We start from the raw sequence: 23,154 nt of genomic DNA on the forward strand, positions 1-23,154 counted from the left end.
ACTGTTTTGTCTTTCTGCCGTCAAGCTGGTCTGTCATCTTGGTTGTCAAAGCTGATCATCCTGGAAATGATGTGAACATTTTCCATTGACATTGTTGCATAAAAAATTCTCTGTCAGTTTATGCATCCCACACGGATGCAGCATATTCCCCTCTGGACCTGAAAACTCCAGCATGGATAGTAACTCCGCAGTTTGGATGTACTTGTTTTGGTCCATTTCCTTCTACTTCTCCCCCAATACAAATCTTACTTGTATATTAGTGCACTAACGAATTATTTCCTGTATGCAATCTGGGATGAAAAGCTCAAGAGAAGATTTGATGTCCTGTGCGTGAGTAACTGCCATCCGTGTTGGGCCTGGTCGTATCCTTTTCACATTGGCAGCCTTGCTGGAAGACTCATTTTTTTTTGGGCCAGAAGACCATTCAATATCAGAATTTTTTGACAGCCATACTTCCTCACTTGCTCAATGTTGAGTGGGTGGTTGACGGCTTGGTCCTGGGGATAGCTGCATACCGCTTGGTCCAGTGGCTTGTCTTTTTTTGGAACAGGCTGAAGGTCAATCTCATACTTTTCTTCGGAGTCATTGTGGTTCCCAGACAACATCACAAGGTCTCATTTTCTCACAGATTTTGCCCTTTGATATTTTGTGTACCTACACTCAGTCCTCCAGAGGCTTGATACTTAGTGTTGAGTAATAGTTTTTTTTTAAATTAAACAATAAAAATGTAATTTTATGTTTGGGCACTAAGAGACAATGCTTTTTCAAACGTATTTATACCTTATGGCATTGAATAAGCTTAAGACCTCTCTGAACCTGGCCACCACCTTTTTCACCCTCTGCCCTCCTGCAAATGCTAAAGGTCCTTTAAATCCACTGGTGTGCTTAGTATTTTACACTTAAGTCTTCAGTGAGGTCCTACTTACCCCGAATTGAACACATATTCATGAAAATACCATTATTTATGGCCTCACGGTTCAGAAAATATTAATTAAGTCAGCTAACATGTATCGCTTTGAAAATAAGATCTCATCTCATTAGCTGCACCGCTTATCCTCAGTAGGGTCGCGAGGGTGCTGGAGCCCATCCCAGCAATCATTGGGCAGTGGGCAGGGGACACCCTGAACTGGTTGCCAGCCAATCGCAGGGCACACAGGGGACAGACAACTTGCTCGCTCATTCACACCTAGGGACAATTTGGACCGGCCAATCCACCTGAAATGCATGTCTTTGGAATGTGGGAGGAGACCGGAGTGCCTGGAGGAAATCCACGCAAGCACGAGAACATACAAACTCCGCACAGGAAGTCCGGTAGCTGGATTTGAACCCACACAGGAGGTTCCCGAGACCTTAGAACTGTGCCGCACACGCGCTAACCACTGCGCCGCCGTGCTGCCTGAAAATAAGATAATTCAAAATTAATTTTTCTCCATGTTTTAGTTTTTTCACCAAGCACTTTTTAACTTTTACCCAAGTAATTTTTTGGATGACTACTTTTGACTTCTTCTTGAGTCATATTATTCTGAAGTAACGGTACTTTTGCCAAACAGCCTCACATGAATCCTCTCCCGTTTTTAACTGTACTCTGTGAATATTTTTGTATTTATCGCTTGTTCGTTTTATTCCAATTTTATGGTAGTTTTATATTCTGTGTACAGCAAACTTGGGTGTCTTAAAATGAAATGTATTATTATTATTATTGACTGTGAGGGACACCACTTCCAGGACAAGTTGAAACAACTGTGTCCGCCTAATTTGCTAAGAGACTGTGGCTGTTTCAAAGAATATAATATCAAAAGGAATTGCCAAACGAACTACGCTGACTACAAAACGCTCATTGGAAACAAACACTGTAAAAAGATGAAGCAACTGAAAGCTGTATTAACTGCACAGCAGCGCTTTTTCATGAGATCTTGCACGTCAATTGAAAATGCTACAAAGGCGAGTTACGAGGTCGCGACGTTAATAGCCAAATACAGTAAACCGTTCACAGAGGGGCAATTTATTAAAGACTGTATAAAGAAGGCCAGGCTGAATAGTCGGCCATCACACATCCTAGGCTTACCAAATCTGGCGCGCTTTCTGAAAGGTTTGGACACACCTGCTCTAAGCACTACATCGTACATATTTTGGCCCATTTATCCTGAAAGTCTTTTATCTTTTTTTCTCTCTAAAGTCTTCATTACATTTAAACCCCAGAGTGTCATGTCTAACCTTGTTGCATACAATGTTTCACAATGTTAATATTAATGACAATCAGGACTAATCAATTTAATTCGACTCTTCATTTAAAGGTTTCTGTAAGGACGGGGGCCTCAAACTTTCATCCTGCAGGCTGCCGTTGGCCCCTGGAAGCGAGTTTGAAACCCTTGTTATGGATGCACAGTATTCACAAGACGCCAGATTATCAAACATGTTCCACTTCTGCCTGCTTGCCTCTCTGATGCTTATTTATTAGTATCGGGTGCCATGCACCAACCTGAAGATTGCAATCAATTTTCCCGTTACCTAACGTGCACAATAAATAGGCTACATTTGTGTGGTTAGTCCTTTTCAAGGATTTTATGTGCATGGATACGAATACACTTGCTCGTAATTATGTATGGTCTCCTTGCTTGCAGGCAAAGTTGCCGTGACGACCAGGCCTCTCATTCACAAATGCCGCTCGCCCAACATGGAGGTCTTCACCTGCTGGTGGCATCCGCTTACCAACCTGACCGGGGAGAAAGTGACCTATAGGCTTACTTATTCCAGAGAGTATGAACACATTTATTTCGAGTACAAATGGAAAAAAGTGCTACGATAACCAGTGTTGGAAGTTCCCTTACTGACACGAAAAAGTGGCGCGTTACTCTGAAAGTAATTACTTGGCTAAAAATTAACATAAATGCTTGCAAAGAAGCTGATTGGTTTGAAATAGCCACATAATAGAAGTAATAAGATAAACCTGTACACTAACCTTTGGAGGCAGCACGGCGGCGCAGTGGTTATCGCTTGTGCGGCACAGTTCATGTCATGGGAACCTGTCGTGGGTTCAAATCCAGCTCCAGACTTTCTGTGCGGAGTTTGTATGTTCTCCCCGTGCTTGCGTGGGTTTCCTCCGGGCACTCCGGTTTCCTCCCACATTCCAAAAACATGCATTTCAGGTGAATTGGCCGGTCCAAATTGTCCCTAGGTGTGAATGAGCGAATGAGTTGTCTGTCCCCGTGTGCCCTGCGATTGGCTGGCAACCAGTTCAGGGTGTCCCCTGCCCACTGCCCGAAGATGGCTGGGATGGGCTCCAGCCCCCCCGCGACCCTAATGAGGATAAGCAGTACGGCTAATGAGATGAGATGAGACTAACCTTTGGAAGCAGTGAATCCTTTAAATGTCTTGGCTTGTGTTACAAATTACCCAATATATCGTATTCTCTGGACTACAAGGCGCACCTAAAAAGAGACAAAATTTGCAAGTGTGCTTTATCGTCTAGGCTTGAAATGTGATTAATAAAATAGAAAATTACAAAGTTGAATTTAAACGATAAGTTCATATTTTCCTAGACACTCAAAATAAGGAGGGAAGACATCAATGCGTTTTGAACTTGCGAGAAGAACAGGAGACGACTGTCCTAAAAAAACACTATGCCAAATTCCAACCGGTTACAAACGCCCCACTTGAACCCGTCTTTTTTATTAAATATCCTAAGTTACAAAAAGCAGACCCACCCAGAAGGGTGTGGAAATCAAAGAACAGCAAAAGTTTGGCGAATAGTGACGATGATGTAACCAGGCGACTCCAACCTTTTACAAGCCGAGAGCTACTTTTTGTTACTAATTGGAGCAAAAGGCACCCAATTTGATTTACCTTTCTAAAATAACTTATTATCAATTACAATGTAGTTATTATGGTCATACCAGGTTTATTATTGTAATTAGAGTTAAATAGAACCGCTCAAAAACTCTTTTTACTAGGAAATCACAATGACCCAGCACTGGTGAGCTATATTAAGAACAGGTCAGCAAGCACCTCAGCGTTCTTTTCGAAGCACCGCGTTGGAGACCCCTGAACAGTGCAAAGTAGTCAAAAAACGAATAAGAATGAGGAATAATAGTCAAAATAACAAACTGGCATCTTATGAAATCTCCTTTGCAAGTGTCTTATAGTAAAAACAGAATAAAATTATACAGTAACCCTTTTCAAATGAATTAATTTTAGTGTCTAAACAAGTTTTGTAATGTCAGTTTGTTATTTTAAACACATTTGCATTGTTTTCTTAAAGTTTTTAATGCAATTTTAGCCATAACAGTAGTTTCAATTTAATGTGCCATATAATGCCTTATAGTATCAAAAATACAGTACTTGCATGGAAGACAACTCCCTAAAACTGCTTTAAAATTGCCACATATTTGAACAAATAAAAGAACACCAGCCCATGGAAGCGATGAACCCTTTATGTTTCTTGGCTCGAGTTTGCAAACATTTAACCGAGACACTCCATATCCATTTTTAAGTCAGGGCTTTAAAACTCTCAATATCAATCAGTCCAAATATACTTTTCTGCAAACGAATTGCCACTCAAAGTGCTGTAAAAAATTCGGTGTACAAAAATAAAAGAAAATGCCTTACTTTTTCTGCACCCAATAACCCGAAACACCAAATCTGAATCTCTAAAATAAAGTAAAAACCTAGATAAATAATAATACAATCCAATTTTATAAAACAAATTAAATTATAGGACGGCACAGACTAACCATATGAGGAAAGGGACCAGGGGGGAGGCTCATCCACACTGAGTGGGATGGCAGCAGATAACCTGGGGAAAAGATTCTCAGTCATCGACCCTACCAGTGAGGAGTCCCACAACATGAGGAAACACTGAAATATTGAAAATACAATAAATAAGGTAATGCAGGGCAAAAACTTAGAAATGTGAAAGGGCTTGCCTCGCGTGGGCTGAGGTTAGCAGACGGACTGACACCCGTTGACAGGAAGAAGGGGGTTTTAAAAGATATGAGCAGCCAATCAGCGTCCGAGGCCGTTGGCGCCAAAGGAGCTGACTCAGGTGCCCCGCATCAGTAATCATGACAGATCTGTGAAAATCACCTAGTGATCCTCAAAACCTTTATTTACCCTGTAGCCTGTGAATACCATATTTTTGTCCACAGCTTTACTCCAGATATAGAAAGTGAAAGCTTTTTTAATGTTGTGCAGACACAAAGATGTTTTAGAGCATTTGCTCCCTTCAAATCATAATTCCCGTCTCTGTTAAAGAACAACGTTTGTATGTTTCCAGGAAGCAGATTATGTATTGCTTTGTACATTATTGTGCTGTTTTAAAGTGAACCAGATCAGTGATTTTTAATACGTTACATTTCCAGAAAAGTGCATTTGTGTGATCATTGTTAACGGCATGATGGATTGTTCTTATTTCTCTCTTCTGGCGTACTGATAGTGACTGTTGTGTACATTTAGAAGTGTTGCTCCAAACGTTTGGCCAGTAGGTTGTAGTGTGTGTTTTGCCTTGCAGAGTACTGAGATGCTTCTTGACAGTTTATTCTGTACATGTTTTTGTCAGGACCAGAACGGAAATAGGACCCAATTGTGTTACGTTTCTCACAAGTTTTATTAGAGGAAAGAGAAAGGGCTGCGCCCACGATCCGGTGTTAGCTGGACACGGAAAGCAAGTCGCTCTTGTACTCGGATGGTCCTCCGAACGCGTAATTGGATCATCCGTAGCAAGCGATGGCGGTGTCATTGATGGAAAAAATGGGTCGGTAGCTGGGACTGGGAGAGCAAGGCCTTGGTCGAGGTCGGAAGCGAGTAGTAAGCCATCACGAGAGAGTAGACGTTGTCGGGGACAAAAAGAGGTCGTAAGCTGGGACGGGACAGCAGACGTGGTCAGGATCAAAACGGGTCGAAGCCGGGGACAGACGGGAGCAAGAAACGGGACAGGTGGGAGTCAGGGTCGAAAAAGGCTTGCCTAGTGTTCACTGAGGTTTGCAGATGGACTGACAAAAGGGGACAGACAGGCCTGGGTTCAAACACTGACAGGGAGCCAATCAGAACCCGTGGCAGTTCGTGCCAAAAGAGCGGACACAGCTGAGTAACATAAGTAATCATGACAGTTTTGAGTGAGATTTCCAGTTAATTTTGTCATCTACAATTGTAAAAACTAAACTAATCGCGATACTAGTGTATTTGCCAGCGGCTACTTTATCTTGAAGCAAGACTAAGTCTTTATGAGCGAACAAACCGCTCCATTAATCCCATTAGATATTTGTTTTGGTAGATTCATGGTTTCAGGCAAATACACGTGGTTTTTGTTGTGTTTTTTTAATATCCTGGAGACGGATTGTGTTCTCTGCGTGAAAAAAGTACGTGATATCATCTACAGCAGAGGTCTCATGCTAGGGTCTGGTTGGGTCAAATCGGGTTTTTCACACGAAAGTTAAAATTTGAAAAATTCACTGTATTCAATTTAATACATTTTTAAACTCCCTTCACAAAATAAGATGTAGAATTCATCTGAGAATCAATCAATCAATCAGTCAATCCATCAATCAATCAATCAATCAATCAATCAGTAATGAATTCATCCGTAATCTGCAAGGGCTGCACTTAAAGGGACAGTGTGTATTTTTCAGTGCTCCCTCATCGTAAAAAATGTCATTCATTTAAAAAAAAAAGACTGTAAAAAATAGCAAAAATACACTTTCATATAAATGTGCATTTTATTAACACTTGCAGGTTGAGAAATTGCGATATATTTTCCATAATGTAAGTCTTACCTAGACAAAGATCACATATATTCATTGCTGTTATGGGTGGGAAAAAAACAGTGAAAGGCTGGTCAAAAAGATAGATACATTTTGCTTTATGGTCACTTAGAGTCTCCATTATATTTACTCTTGTTTTCGGTTGCACAACAGAATACTACAAAAACTAGTGGTCGACTAATACACACTTTCCTTTAACTTTCTTGTAAAGGCGGGGGCGTCAAACTATCATCCTGAGGGCTACCAAAAGCCCCCGGGCCCTGAGATTGAGACCCCTGATCTACAGTTTTTTAAAGTCAAAAGTGTGGCATGGGTGATAACGCAGTAACGCAGAGTGACATTACAAAATGTTATTTGTAAGGCGTTACAGTTACCGAGAACATAATCACGTTCCAAGTTCCTTCGTAACGCGTAACTCCCAACTCTGTTGATAACTCCCTGTGTTCAATTTTACGATCTATTCTTTTGTTTCTTTTAGTCAAGAGCCTAGCCGCGAGTGCCCGGACTACACCAGCGCGGGTACCAACAGTTGCCATTTTGACCGCAGCCACACATTTGTATGGAACGTCTACTGCATGGAAGTCACAGCTATGACAGCCCGCCGGAACTTCACTTCGCAGCGACATTGTCTTGACGTGGCCGATATTGGTGAGAAAAAACTCGTGGCAGCTTTCATTACCAAAACAGCATGAAAAGAGCATACAGTGCATGGGCCTAACCAGCCCGTTTATGCGGGTGCTCAAACCAAGCACCTCAAAAAATTATAGCATTTTTAAAAGTCTCTTTTTCAGGATAAGCTGGATAAAAAAAAAATTAAAAAGTACAACAAAACATAAAAGTGAATGACGCAACTGCCTTGAAATGTTTCAGTCCATTTGGTTCTTAGCACTGCCCCTCGCCCTCCTCCCTGTCTTGTGTCACTTGCGGCATACTGGCGGAGTCTGTGGAGGCTCCGGTGTATTACTGTGAGAGTATGTTATACAGGGGCCATGTTAAGCCCTTTGCGTTTCTGTAAGATACCCCTAAAATTGACAGTAACGGGTGGGGACTTCCGGGGTGAGAGGACGCTGGCGTGTATGTCGCCGCTTCTCACTCCAAAAACTTTTCCAAACTTTTTCGAAGCTCAGATACTTTTTCTGATTTTTCTTTTGCCCTTCTGTTTTGGACTGTGGGTACTTTGGTTGATGTAACCTGAACCAACATTTCACTTTATCAATCAAACCCTCGTAACTTAGCCCTCGGGCTAACTTAAACATACCAGCTGTCACAGCACCGGCCTCTCTCCCTCGTCATGGCGTGCCAAAACCTCGCCGCTTTTGGATTATTCCTGATACTCCTGACGTTCTGCCACCATCCAGCGACAGGATTGCTCCAGTATTCTATCGCGGATCTTCTCCGGATCCGGTGGATTGCGCGGGGGCCTCCGCCACCGGAGCTGCTCCACCATCCTGACATAACTCGCCTGCCTCGACGCCGCTACATTCACCGCGGATCGCGCAGGCACGTCGAGTATAAAAACCCTGGTTCAATCACCTCGACCTGGTCCACATCTCGACGCCCTCCCATAAACTGCGGCCGTAGGGCTAACTGCCATACATTAGCCCGCCTAGCTAGGTCGGCTAACAGCACTGCCGCCGTCAAACAAGACACCTCCGCCGTCAACTTTGGATTGCTGAACGTCCGCTCACTCAGGAACAAGGGCCACCTCATCCAAGACGTCCTCGCTGAACGAAAACTCGACTTCCTCGTTTTAACAGAAACTTGGCAACAAACAAACGACTTCGCTGCTCTGAATGACTCCACTCCTCCCGGCTTTGTTTACATCTGCCGTCCCCGTGGCAACGGCCGTGGAGGAGGTCTCGCGGTAATTCACCGCGAGAAGTGGAAAGTCTTGCCTGTCTCCGTCACTTCATCGACTTCCTTTGAATGTCTGGTGTTTAAGCTCCCCGGACCCACGCCAACCATTATTGCTTCAATTTATCGCCCCCCAAAGCCACATAGTGATTTTATCAATGAATTCTCCAGCTTAATTACACATTTATCCACTCTCTCGCCAAATTTAATTTTATTAGGAGATTTCAATATTCACATGGACAACCCCAACCTGCCACTCACCAGAGACTTCACATCCTGCCTGGAGAGTCTCGGGATACACAGCCTTATTGACTTCCCCACCCACATTAAAGGCCACACATTGGACTTGGTTTGCTGCTCTGGCCTCTCTACTTCCAAGCCCACTTCCAACGTTTTTCCTGAATCTGATCATGTCCTCCTCACTTTTAACACCGTACTCTGTCTCTCTACTGTCAAAACCTCCCGTCTCATTTCTTTTCGTAATACCAAAAATATCAACATTGACACCCTCTGCTCCATTATTGACCGTTCCCCACCCCCAGAAGCTCTTTCAAGCCCGGATGAGCTTACCACTCACTACAATACCTGCCTCACAAATATTCTAAATTCTCTTACCCCCCTGAAAACCAGGACTGCCTCATTCTCCACATCTGCCCCCTGGTTTACACCCGCTCTTCGGTCAATGAAATCAAAGAACCGCCAACTTGAGCGACTCTATAAGAAAACCGGCCTCACCATCCATAAGGACATGTACACTACCCATACTTCTAAATACAAGGACCAAATTGCACAAACCAAATCCAGCTACTACTCCGGCCTCATCCTTTCCAACGAAGGAAATTCAAGAACTCTCTTCTCTGTCATGAACAAAATCCTCCAGCCACCAAATTCTCTCCCCCTCCACCTGTACTCCACAGCAACCTGCAACTCCATAATGGAGTACTTCAATCACAAAATCCTTAAGATTCATCACCAACTCCATCAAAACCTGTCTGCTCCCTCCCCATCTGAATTTCCTTCTCCTTGTCACTTCTTCTCCAGTTTTGCTCCACCCACGACTGCTGAATTATCCAACCTCATACTCAAATCCAAGCCCACCACTTGCCAGCTCGATCCCCTCCCTTCATCCCTTGTTAAATCCTGCCTCCCTTCCCTGCTTCCTCTCATATCTGCCATTATTCACTCCTCACTCTCTTCTGGTATTGTCCCATCACTTTTCAAAACCGCTGCTGTTACTCCTACACTTAAAAAACATGGTGCTGACCCCAACAACTTCGACAACCTCCGCCCCATCTCCAACCTTCCATTTATTTCAAAAATCCTTGAAAAAACTGTTGCTGCTCAACTCCACTCGCACCTGTCCCTCCACTCTCTCTATGAGCCCTTTCAGTCTGGTTTCCGCCCCCGCCACAGCACAGAGACTGCCCTAATCCGTATTGTAAATGATCTCCTCATAGCATCCGACTCCGGTTTAGTCTCCATCCTCATCCTCCTAGACTTGAGCGCTGCCTTCGACACAATCTCTCACCCTATCCTCCTCAATAGACTCTCCTCCATTGGTCTCACCCATACTCCCCTCAGTTGGTTCCATTCCTATCTCACTGGCCGCACTCAGTTTGTCCAGCTGAAATCCTTCACCTCAAAGCCCTCCCTAGTCACCACAGGTGTACCCCAGGGATCTGTCTTAGGTCCTCTTCTCTTCATCGTCTACCTCTTGCCTCTTGGTCATATCCTCCGCAAATTTAATATCCACTTTCACTGCTTTGCTGATGACACCCAACTCTACCTCTCCTGCAAACCAAACTCCATACTCCCACCTCCCTCCCTCACCTCTTGCCTTTCCGAACTCAAAACATGGTTCACAACAAACTTTCTTAAATTAAATGCCAATAAAACAGAATTCCTCCTTCTTGGCACCAAATCCACTTTATCCAAAGTAAACAACTTCTCTCTGAACATCGACAGCTCCTTAGTGTCCCCCTCCCCCCAGGTCAAGAGTCTGGGTGTCATCCTGGATAGCATGCTTACCTTCCACTCACATATCAACACCATCACCCGCACTGCTTATTTCCACCTCCGCAATATTACCAGACTCCGCCCTTCCCTCACCCCCCGCACTACTGCTATTCTCGTCCACAGTCTTGTCACATCCCGCCTTGACTACTGCAATGCTCTCCTCTTCGGCCTTCCCCAAAAGTCCCTCCATAAAATTCAGCTGGTTCAAAACGCCTCTGCTCGCATCATCACAAAAACATCTTCCCAGCAGCACATCACCCCCGTTCTCCAACAGCTACACTGGCTTCCTGTTCAGCATCGCATCAGCTACAAACTCATCTTATATACATATATGGCCATTCACAACCTGGCTCCTCCTTACCTGTCCGACCTTCTCCAGGTGCACGTCCCCACTCGCTCCCTCAGATCCTCGTCCTCCCTCCGACTGTCAGTGCCCCCTGCCCATCTGAGCACCATGGGAGCCAGAGCCTTCAGTCGCGCTGCTCCCAAGCTTTGGAACAATCTACCTCCGGACCTCCAAAACTGCACACCTCTCTCCACTTTTAAGTCCCGTCTAAAAACACACCTGTTCAGGACTGCCTACAACACATAGCTTCTCCATTTCTTATGTTTTTATGATTTTATGTCTTGTTTTTATTTATTATTTCGTTTACAACTTTTTAAATTGTATTTTTTTTTCTTTCATTGTTTGTACAGTGTCCTTGGGTGGCCTGAAAGGCGCTTTTAAATAAAATGCATTATTATTATTATTATTATAAAATTCCAATCCAAGACCCAAAGTGAATTGAATGCTATGCCAATACGGACGTTTTTTGTATCTTTTGGAAGGCAATACTCTAAAAATGTTGTCCCAAACTGAAATAATTACTGCAAGAGCTCCTAACATTGTGTAATCTATGTGGGAACACACAGAAATAAAGAATTTATTTTCGCATGAATATTTTTTTGCAGCATGGGCACCTTACCTTACCTAGTACCTTGTCAAATTTGAACACAATTTAAAAACACTAAACATTGTATTTTACAAATTTTTCCAAGGGTCTCCAAAAGTGGCCATTTGGAGACGTAAGTTTACAATACTAAAACCTTTGCAAACATGAATTTTACTTTGACTAAAGTAAAATGTTTGACCTCTCTTCCCAGAAGTCAAATTAATTATTGTGCACACTTGCGCAAAAAAATGGTGTTTAAAAATAATTCACAAACTACTATGCGTACATTTAATTTTGGCTCTGATTTGAATACACCCCTGGAAAATGGCATAAAATTATGTTGGGAATATCATTGGCTAACCAATGTGTTAATCATCATTCAAATCGGTTTCTACTATGTGGCTCATGTATTAGGAGCTACATGAGGCAATATCCCTTTCACCAAACAGGTCCGAATAGGCTAATGCGGGTTGTTGACCGTGAAAAAAAAAGCCTGCCATTGGAAGAGAGTGGTGTCAATTAAAAGTTCAGGAGCTAACCATATTGGGAATCATTTTATGAGTCTCTTTGGAGCAAAAAAAAATCTACTAGGAATGTTAAATGAAGCAGAAATGCTTTTAGGCAGATTTTTTTTTTAATCTGTCGGCATTGTCGTGTGTTTTGGTGTAAATATTTTACATGTTTGGATATTCTGGATTGTCCTGGATGTAACTAAGCCATTATAGCGGATATTCAACAGATTTGATGACGGCCAGGAGATGTAATTGGTAAGTTACACCGGCTTTTTAGTTTTCGGGTAACTCATTTTAGACTGGTTATGATGTTTCTGTGATGGGTATATTTTGAACCCCAAGAGTTAAGGCTTTCCAATGAAATATTTCAGTGACTGGTGACATTGTACAGACACATATTTGCTTATCAAACAACTATTTTACCACCCAATACCAGCTTATTAACTCATTGGTGTTAAGGTCTGGGTAAGGTTCGGCCTTTTCTACCAGAAAAAAACAGGTATTAAATAAATAAGAAAATTATCCACCGCTTATCCTTGGTCTTCGGGATAAGAAAATCAATCTGTATGAAATAAAGAAAAGACAATTTGAACTACAGATGTGAGTGGAAAAATGTAATTAACAAACTAACTCACCCAGAGTTATGTGTAAGTTACATCCACTGTCTTTGAGCTTCAGTTCAACAGTGGTGACAATCTCTTCCCACACACTGGAACCCCTCTTATAGAGTCTCAATTCAAGAAAAATATTTTGCGATTAGTTTCCCAAGAAATGATCAAATTAGTTTATTCGTTAAAACTTATAGTCACTGCCAAGGGTCAAACCAGGAACTAGCTGGTCAATCAAATTCGGGGACAGATGTACATCGATCTCAAAACATTAGCCTGTGAATTTTGACCCTTGCCTAACTAATTGGCAGGACATAGGCTGCAATGACATTTCTCTCATATTAAGGTGGGGGTCACAAACTATCATATTGCAGACCTAAAGTAGCCCGTGAGCTGCGGCTCTTAAACTGACCCTCTGTATTTTGTAATCACTCTTTTATTGTCATTTAGTATACTGTAATCGTGTGAATTCTTACATTACTGATTTAAAGCCCTAAAATGTAAGGGTCAAACCCATGGCCCCCAAGCCAAATGTGGCCCGCCTCATCATTTAATGTGGCCCTTGAGACAATGCTGAGAGAAAAACGGGAGTTTAAAATCGTCCACTGGATGTTGCCAAATCCAGGCACCACTCGCCAAGCACCCACTGGACCATTAATTAGCCAGAGAACATTAGGGGAACCCATTACAATTTTTAAAACACATTACAAGCTTTAACCCTAAGCGGTGGATGGATCCACCTTTGACCCAAAAATGGTAGTGATGTGTTGTTTGTGAATGTAACAGCTCATGGGCCGGCTCTTTAAAGTGAACAACGGTAGCCGGCTCCCCACCCATCAGGAGCCAGTACTCTTCAAGACACATTTTTTCCTCTTCTCACTTTTTTACATGGACAGCGTACATGATTGGTCAATGTGCGGGTCGTCTCTTGTATCTAGAAAAGAAAGAGTACAATACGGAGAGCAAAACGGAAGTTAGTCAAAATCAATGATTCAAGGCAAGAAAATGACCCAAATTTATCTTAAAGATGGTGTCCATAACTCAAAATATTGTACATCTTCTGGCTGAAATCATCATTGAAGCTTCTTTTGTTGCATGGCCATGATTGAATCCATTTTGTTTTTAGGGTTCAATTAAAGCAGTCAAAATCTACACCATATACCCTCACCTATTTCTTTGACTATGCAACTTTTTTCATGTAATTCGGTTTCTTTCTCCCAATAAAGTTAAAGTGCATTTGGTTGATGGTTTTAATGATATTGTTTGGAATTGCTTGAGAGTATGCTGGGTAGATAATTCTAGATAAACTTTCCATTTTTGTCAAACAGATTCGGCTAATAATAGATATGTCTCCTTGAAGCCATGATAGCAGTTGCAATTTACATTGTTGTATTTTATATTTTTAATTCAGTTTTATTTTGTTAGGTATCTTTCGTTAGATCAGGGTTGGCAAACACGCGGCTCTAGAGCCCCATCCGGCTCTTGGCCAATAAGAATGCGGCTCTTTGCCTCATCATATTTTCTATATAATGTGGCTCTTTACCTCGTTTCATGTTCAGTTTTTTCCCCTCTTAAATTACACTTGAATGAATCAGAGTTACTAACAAATAATAAATAATATTTTGAAATCAATTTGGCAGATTTGTTGTTTTTATGCTGCCCAGGACAAATAAGTGACCGCCAATCATTTGCGTAGGTTACGTCTAATGCTGGTCTGTGTGTGGTGTGGCTGTTTGACTCTCAGAGTTATAAATTTCGGCTCTTTGTGTCAAACTTGTTCGCCACCCCTGCGTTAGATGAAGATATTTTACAGTAGATTTTATAGGTATGTCATTAAGATCTTTTAATTTAGTATCATGAATGGTTAAAGGTTTAAGAAGCTTTATCCCCTTTTCCATAACAGATATGAAATATAAAGCGAAGATCCATTATTCAGGTAAAAGTTAAAAAAAAAAAAAAGCAGAAAGACTTTTAAATCATTAAATCAATCATTTAAATTTGTGTTTGTGTGCTATTTTTTCACTCAGTCTGCATGATTTTATATCTATTATTCTTCTCTACGGCACTACAGTTTATTTGACTCAGGTCGCACATTCTTGCTAGGTAAGAATAAAAACAATCAGTTCAATACACAAAAAATGTTGTGCATATAGTCTCACAATGACACTGAAAAGTGGAGGCCAATAAGATGTTTTTTTTTTCTTCAAAATGTCTTTTCTACAGTTGAGACATATGCGCCGATCAACTTAACGTACCAACTGAAGGATGCCGGCGGGGATGAGGTGGGTCATGATGTGCTGCTCACCTGGGCGTACCCCAAACCTTCAGACCTTCAGTACGGCTGGATCACGCTTGAGTACGAGTTGGAGTACAGACAAGTCAGCAATCCTGACAAGTGGGAGGTGAAACACAAACACTTTAATACCTCGCGACTTGGAAAAATTATACTTTGCGACCTCTTTGCATTACAGGTTGAAAAATGTTCCTTGATCCGTTATCCCTGATCGCATATTGCTGCGAGAGGGTGCTGGCAGAGTGCATTTTTGTCAGGCCTGGTGGCTCTTTTCTGCAGCATTATCAATCAAAAAGTAAACTGCATTTGTATAGTTGTAAATGATTATCCCCAATCCCATATTGTAGTGTTTTGGCCCACCTAAAATTAAGCACACAATTGTGTCTGTGATCCATCATCTCCAACTGCATACTACTGAGAGCATGTACCAGCAGAATGTGGCCGGGATGCATTATCCCTGGAAGTCTACTGCTGAGAGCAGAGGGTGGCAGCGTGGTTTTTTGTTATTTCTGTAGGTGGGTTCGCGGTTCAAGCCACTGAAGTGTGACAATATGGCCTGCCTTAAATTAACTACACTGTTTTAGCCACCAACCATCATTCCGCATTGACTATTGCTGAGAGCAGGACCATGAGCACATTAGTGTCATGCATTGCGGCTCTTTTTCTCGGGTTCTCTCCGCTTGAAATTAAGAATGAAGCCATGATTCTTTGTCCACATTCTCATATTACTACGAGCGGTGACTTGCATAAGGAATTTTGTCAGAGGGCCTGCCCTCATAAATTGATCCCTTATCCATAGTCAACTATTTTAGTCAGCAAAAGCCAGCAGGCCTACATTTTTTTCAGTTTTGGTTGCTGAGGCGTGCATATGTGGCCTGCCTAAAATGAACTAAACTGTTTTGGTTGAATCCATTAACCCCGGTCGACTATTTAATAGAGCGGGGCTGACAGAGCAAATTTGTGTAATGCTTGGCGTCTTTTTTTCATTTTTTCCCACCTAAAATGAACAGCACCTGTGTAGCTGTAATACATCATCCCCAGTCAACTATTGCTTAGTGTTAAAAATTGGAAACAATAAACGTGGGTATAGTTCCACAAATAAAGAATGCAAACTCATTTGTGGGTTACTAACAACCTTTTTGTCCGCAGGTCAAGGAATCTTTGACTGAGCCTCAAGTCAAACTGCTGGGCCTTCCCATCAACGACTACGTGTTTCGAGTACGGAGTCGCTCGAAAAACTATGGCCTCTGGAGCAATTGGAGCCAGCCGTTGCTCATGACCATTCCCACTCATGAACCGGCAGGTATGATTTGGGTTGTGAATGGTGCTGATTTAGTCTAATATATTTTTGTCTTTGTAGTGAACAAATTCCTGGTGTTGATTATGGTGACGAGCATCAGCGTCATGGTGCTGATTGTTGTCGCCGTGCGTCTCGTTTCACAAAGGAAGAGGTGAGATTTTTGCACCTCTTGTTAGAAGAAAAACATTCATTCTTTTATACTTTTTGTCCTCATTTAGAGTAAAAGAATTCTTCTGGCCACCAATTCCTAAACCACGCATCATGGGCATCGATCCGCTGCTTTTAAAGGTAACAAACAGTCCATTGTTTGTGCCCTTTTGACTTTGATCAGATTTTTTGTGTGTTTTTGTTATCAAACCGTAACCAAAATATTAATTTCAGTTTTCAATAAACGTACCACATGGCAAACTTTAGTCCGGTATGGTGGCTCTTTTTTAACCGTTTTTTCCCCGGCCTAAAACAAACTGCACTTGTGCGGCTGCAATCAGACATATCTATATTGCTGAAGGCGGGAACCAGCAGAAGGCACTTTTCTTGGCAGGCATGCTCTTCTGACCTGCCTTTAATTAAATTTACCGTTGTGGATGAGAGCCATTATCCCCTGTTGACTTTTGATGCGAGTGGAGCCTGGCAGAGCGCATTTTTAAATGGGGGATCTACTTGGACGTTCACAAATCGTAGGGAGTCCTACACCAAAAGTCTAAATGTACATCCTTTACAATAGTAAATAGGCAGTGGTATTATTATTATTTGATTTGAGACAAATGTAGGGCATTTAAATATTGTGTTACTAAAAACTTTATTTGTAATCTATGCTGCATAAGATAAAATCGTGTTCCACTATTAGATCAAGTTGTATTTATTTATTTATTCAGCCAGTATAAACCATAAACATGATATATACCAGAAATCATTTGACACGCGAATATTTCGACGTGCTGCGTCGCCTTCGATCGGCGCTGGGTTTTTAGACCCAACTGCTGTGTTGGGAGTCATTGGGTGAGCAAACCCCCCAATTCCCCCCAATGAGTACCAATGTTGTAAGTCTTAGGTATGACTCGGATGAGGCTTGAACCAGCGACCCCCCAGTCTCGGAGCGGGCGCCCTACCATCTAGGCTACATTATTAGCTATATTATTAATATCCTAAAAAATGTACTTCCCATTTTCTGTATTTGTATTAATTCAACAAGTTGTTAATGTGTTTAGATATATAGATATAGATAGATAGATAGATAGATAGATAGATAGATAGATAGATAGATAGATAGATAGATAGATAGATAGATAGATAGATAGATAGATAGATAGATAGATAGATAGATAGATAGATAGATAGATAGATAGATAGATAGATAGATAGATAGATAGATAGATAGATAGATAGATAGATAGATAGATAGATAGATAGATAGATAGATAGATAGATAGATAGATACTTTATTCATCCCCATAGGGAAATTCACACTTCCAGCAGTATCCTTGTGTTGAAAATAAAACAGTAATAATGGAAAAGGAATATAATACATGAATACCCAATGTAACGTGTTGATATAAAATATTTTAATAGTATAAAAATAGGGTAATATGCAAATGTGTGAGTGTGGTTTAATGTGGGCTTTCACTCCCCTGGGTGATTCCAAGATGACCAGGCTGCAATGGATGTTGCAATAACAAATAATACACAGATATTGTCAACATAAAATATAGGTTATTCATATGCTATAGAATAGTAGTGTGTTTTAAGCTTGGATTTAAACATTTCCCCTGAGGTTGCAGATCGAATCTCAGGGGGAAGAGCATTCCACAGCACCGGGCCCCGAATGGAGAACGCTCTCGAACCTGCGGATCTCTTCTTGGTTCTGGGATCACCAGTAGACCAGCATTTTCAGAGCGAAGGCTACGGACGGGAACATAGGGGGAAAATAAATCTGAAAGATATGAGGGAGCAAGTCCATGCATGATTTTGTACAACACCAACAGAACCTTAAAATCACATCTTAAGCTAACAGGGAGCCAATGCGGGTTAGCTAAAATCGGGTAATGTGATGTAATGTGTATAATAAAATTAGACAGTATTTGTTATGTATTTATACTGGTGTGCAATCTCGTTGTAAACAATGTCTCATCTTGTTGTCTTGCCAACCATACCCGAAATGGAAAATATGTAATACTTTAAACGGACAAAATAGTTCTACTTGTGCTCACAGACATTTTTTGTCCTTCCCTACAGAAGGGGAAATTGGATGAAATCAACAACCATCTGGCTAATTTCCACAACTACTTTCCCCCTAGCTTCATGGACATCGAAGTGTGGGACCAAGTAAGCTCCGACAGCATCTATCTGTCAACCGCCAAAGATTGCCTTATCCCTACAGAGTCACACGGCCAGGTAAGGGAAACCTTCCTGGTCCCGCCCGACTTGACAGCCCCAAAAACTCTTCATCAACTTGTGAGCCAGCCACCGACATCGTTGGCACAAAGCCTGTACTGCGTGTCCCCTCCTCAAGACTTGTCGCCATCTTCATGGCCTGAGATGGTCAGCGTGCCAGATGGCAGTTACACTATGATGGGACAGCAGGGTGGACCCCAATCCATCCTCTCAAAAAATTTCCCTTTGCAGGGTCAATACACATGCGTGCATCCCCTGAGCAGCAACGGGCTGCAACTGGTCCCGTGCTTACCACTGGTTTATTGCGAGCTCCCGTCCAATTTACATGCAAAGGATGAAGAGGAAAAGAAGCTGGCTGAACGCCAGGCCAAGAAGGAAGTCATCGATTGACTTGGGCCCGTGTGTGGTGCAAGAAGTATTCTCTATTATGGTTTCAATTCAAATGAAATGAAACCTGGGGCCCTCATGTGTCCTCTGAAAATATAGTATTACCTTTCCGTTTTGCTGTCTGCCATTTAGTGCACCGCAGATGTTTTTTTCCATTAATAGTTTCCACTGATAAAAACGTACCTGGCAGAAATACGGTGTCACTCTACAACAGGGGTGGCCAACCCGGTCCTCAAGAGCCGCATGTCCTGCATGTTTTTGGAGTTTCTCTGTTCAAATACAGGTGATCCCAATCACCTGGGTCATTATCAAGCTCCCGCACAACTTGCAAGCAATCTTAAAATTTGCATCACCTGAGAAACCTCCAAAACATGCAGGACATGCGGCTCTTGAGGACCGGGTTGGCCACCCCTGCTCTACAAGATCAATAACACTCAAACAAATCGGAGAACTGCTTCCTGTTTCCTGGATACTGGTTGGGAGCAATCTAAATAAAACATTTCAATGAATGAATAACCCTGTATACATGCCGTTTGCGAGCAATCCGATGGGGGCAAGCAAAAGTGTTGTAATTATGCAAATTGCCGTTTCCGCAGGTAACTTTTAACAATAAAGGAAACTGTGTAAATGTTGACCAAAATATGTTGCTGGGTTGTGACATGCAACCAAAAACGAGTGCTACTAAGTACAATGAAGAATACAAACCACTAAGTCTTAAAGTGACTAAACTGCACCATTTTATTTCTCATTTACATGCCCAGCCTTGTCCGATTTCTCCAGCATGCAAGCATCAAGTTTTGGGGTCTTTGGGTACTTGTAGTGGTAAAATGGATGACAATCATATCAGCTCCGTCAAGGTGAGGCTTTTGTCATGTAAAATAAATATATAAATTCTCGACCTACGAGTACTTTTAAAAATGTATTATAATGTTTTTATTGAAAGGATTATGTTTTTTAACCACTTAAAGGCGCTAAATAATACACAATGTCCCTCTAAATAAAAACAGATTCATTCACTAACCAACATGCTCAAAGCACCTTCTTGTTTGTTCTTTGTTCAAGAGTGTGCTCTTTTGCTGCATTCTGTCTGATTACAAAGTGTGATTGCACATCGCTTGCCAGAAACATTGACCTACACCACATATGGATGGAAATAATTGTGGCAAGTTTGCTCTGGGAACAGAAAATAAAATGGAAATGTCCCAAAGAAATCAACTGATACACATAAGGCTTTTTCAGCAAGTAAACCGGAGTTTGCGTGTATCATTCGTCTCTGGACTACAGGTCCCACAGTGCTTTGTGGCATCAATACGTATTCGATGAGGAAAACCTCGCTGTACATTTATTTGGTAAAATTACAAAGTATGTGGCAAATATATTGATGACTGTACCTTCTTTTGCCTGCTTACAACGTGGAAATCATAGATACTGTGTCATTGTAAACCCTTCTCACACACTTCAGTTAAAATACAATGCTTAGTTTCAAGGACACACAAAAAAAGGAAAAAAAAGAAAAACCCAAAGAGAATCTTCAGCGCTATCTCTTAACTCTTTACTTGTGTACGACAACTCAATGATAGGAACAACGTATCAATAAGTCATTTTGTATGAAATTGATGTTTGAACACAGTTTTTGTGTTTATGACAGCAATGGGAATCATAGGTCCGTTTTAACGGTTGTTAGTACAAACTGTTGTGTTTGGATTCACTCAGTCTATTTGACATTGCAGCCTTTTATGCTAGCTTAGCTTGGTAGCCGCTAACAAAGAGATGCGCTTGTTTGCAAGACATCCCGATGCAAATGTTATGTTTTGGGATAAGGTTTTGTTGTATTGTGCATGTACAATAGATGCAATACAAATGGAATTTCAGAAAAATATGATACTGCTACTCAGTCATATTGTCAAATGGTTACCTGGATGGAAACGTTGATAGGCAAACAGATATGCTTGACACCTACCTAGTGAATGAAGTGCGCAAGATCTACCACTCATTAAAAAAAGGACCTAATATGAAATTACCTGTCTGAAAATGTGCCTTTGTTTTCAAGGAAGACGCAATTGTCCATATGGCAGATGTAAAATAATTCTATCAATGGTCTCAAATATCATTGGGTCTCATCGAGCCCTTGTTGCCTGTTCATTTGTCACGTCGAGACCAATTTTACAAATGTACGTGTGAAAATTTGTCTCAGGTTTTATGGACTATATTGTTGCTATAGAATAAGGAGGATGAGAAGACCAAAAAAAGAAAAACCTCAATAGATGTCAAATGTATGTCGTCAGTGAACCATTGTAATAATCTCTGGATTGACTTACAAAAATTGGGATGTAAGGCATGATGATGAGTTGACACAAATGACAGAAGAAGCATCCACATGTCTTTAGGGGAAGGTTTTCCCATAAGACTTTGTTTACAACCTATCAAGCCTATTTTCATTTTGGGATTTTTGTTAATTACTTGATGTGATGTTTGTGGCAAAATGCCTGACAAGGAAAAATAAATGTGGGGGAAAAACATGTTGCACAATGCAAATTCTTGGGGGGGAAATGGACAATCTTGTCAGCAGACTGACACTGACACCGTGCTGTTCCTCGGATAACCGACAAGCTATACTGAGAATTCAGAAAATAATTGCCTGAATGGATATAGAGCTTCTAAAGTGACATAAAATCCCTAGGGTCAATCTGAACAAGGAATGGCAGAGTTCTAAGACCAAGCAGGGACCAAACAAAGATGGCAAGCAAAAAGATGAGCAGCAAAAACAAGAGAGGAAGGTTAGACCAGTTATGACGACGGTCTTAGTGAGTTGGGTGTCGGGTGACCGGACCCCCTGAATGGCTGGGCCTCAAGGGTGTCACGAAGGGGTGGAGGGACATACTAACTTTGGCGTGACCACCGCCGGCTTGACATAGTCGACCTCCTCAGATGGACACTGCCGCCAGCCAGCAAGGTAAGACAACCGCAAGAAACCGCCGAGAAAACACCATGGATTGTAAAACATGTCTGCTTGACTTCAGTGAAAGGTGTTGTAATGATCTGTACACGGCTCTGCTCTCAAGCTTGTGACACAGCTGCCATTTAAAAATAGATCAGCTGTCAGGCCTGAAACTACTCAAACACTTATGCGTAGATATCGTCATTAGCTTGAAACATGCACTTCTACGTACCAAAGACACAGCACTTAGTGACATGGTTTTAGAAATGCTCATAACCTGAAGGATACCTTGTTTGCTTCCAAGTTTTGACATCAAGCATTTGATTTAGAATAGGATAGAATTTTCATTCTTATCATTGATTAAACAACGTAGACTACACTGTTAACATTGATGATAGTTCTCTAGGATAAAGACTTAAAGAAAAAAAATCAAATAAAAACAATACTGTAATAACTCATTTATCACATTTATCCAAATGATTAATTATTTTCCTTGGTCAAGGACTGGATTAAGCAGAACATTTTTGCCCTGCTTCATTGATTTGGGGTTAGTGATGATGGATCGTACTTTCGTGAACTGGTAAACCAAATTCAGGACCAGCATTGAAATCTTGATTGACAATGGTAGCTCTACTCTAATCCTTTGTTTATCGTGGTTAACAATCTCTGTGATACGCGAACATCCACGTAGCAGAAATAAAAAAGAGCCGCCATGTGGAACACAATTTTGCTCTCACTGCCTCAGCAATTAGGAATAGTCGACTAGGGGTTAATGGATCATAGTCAAAACAGCGCAGTTCATTTTAGGCAGGCCATTATAGCAGCCTGGAGCCCCCAAAAATCCCACTGTATCCACTGAAGCTGCTTGGTATAAAGCGCAAAGTAGTGAGGGATTAAAGTATCAGGAAAAATAGGCATTATCTGCAAATATGACATTACAAATAAAGTAGCAACATCGGGAACAAAATATAAATCTAATTTTTGAATACACACAACCGTTCAAAAGTTTGGAGTTGCATAGAAATTTCAGTTACTTGACGAAAGCAATACATTCTTTCAAAAAATAAAAATAATTATTTAGAATCTCAATGTCTCAACTATCTTTTCTTTTTATTTTGCAACTCATTTGATCAAAAAAATTTGATTTTTCATGGAAAACACAATTATG

The 23,154-nt window shown here is 41.4% G+C and overlaps 1 protein-coding gene and 1 long non-coding RNA gene across 2 annotated transcripts in view; one reads left to right on the forward strand and one right to left on the reverse strand.

The window, feature by feature from the left end:
- Positions 1–19,254, forward strand: part of crfa4 (cytokine receptor family, class I receptor 4) — a 34,194-nt gene extending 14,940 nt beyond the window's left edge. The window contains exons 3-9 of the mRNA XM_088332839.1: positions 2,622–2,757; positions 7,234–7,403; positions 14,901–15,079; positions 16,120–16,273; positions 16,331–16,421; positions 16,489–16,558; positions 18,503–19,254. Of these exons, the coding sequence (XP_088188965.1) occupies positions 2,622–2,757; positions 7,234–7,403; positions 14,901–15,079; positions 16,120–16,273; positions 16,331–16,421; positions 16,489–16,558; positions 18,503–19,051 (1,349 nt within the window). The 3' untranslated portion in view covers positions 19,052–19,254. The remainder of the gene's footprint in view (positions 1–2,621; positions 2,758–7,233; positions 7,404–14,900; positions 15,080–16,119; positions 16,274–16,330; positions 16,422–16,488; positions 16,559–18,502) is intronic.
- Positions 13,453–19,307, reverse strand: LOC148370333 (uncharacterized). The gene is made up of 3 exons (XR_015850108.1): positions 19,232–19,307; positions 14,933–15,065; positions 13,453–13,611 (listed from the first exon to the last, which is right to left on the reverse strand). It is a non-coding gene; the product is annotated as an uncharacterized LOC148370333 (long non-coding RNA).
- Positions 19,308–23,154: the final 3,847 nt, after the last annotated feature.

This window comes from Urocampus carinirostris, chromosome 3, assembly GCF_059441175.1.
Source record: "Urocampus carinirostris isolate Australia breed hairy pipefish chromosome 3, RoL_Ucar_1.0, whole genome shotgun sequence".
Taxonomy (NCBI): Eukaryota; Metazoa; Chordata; class Actinopteri; order Syngnathiformes; family Syngnathidae; genus Urocampus; species Urocampus carinirostris.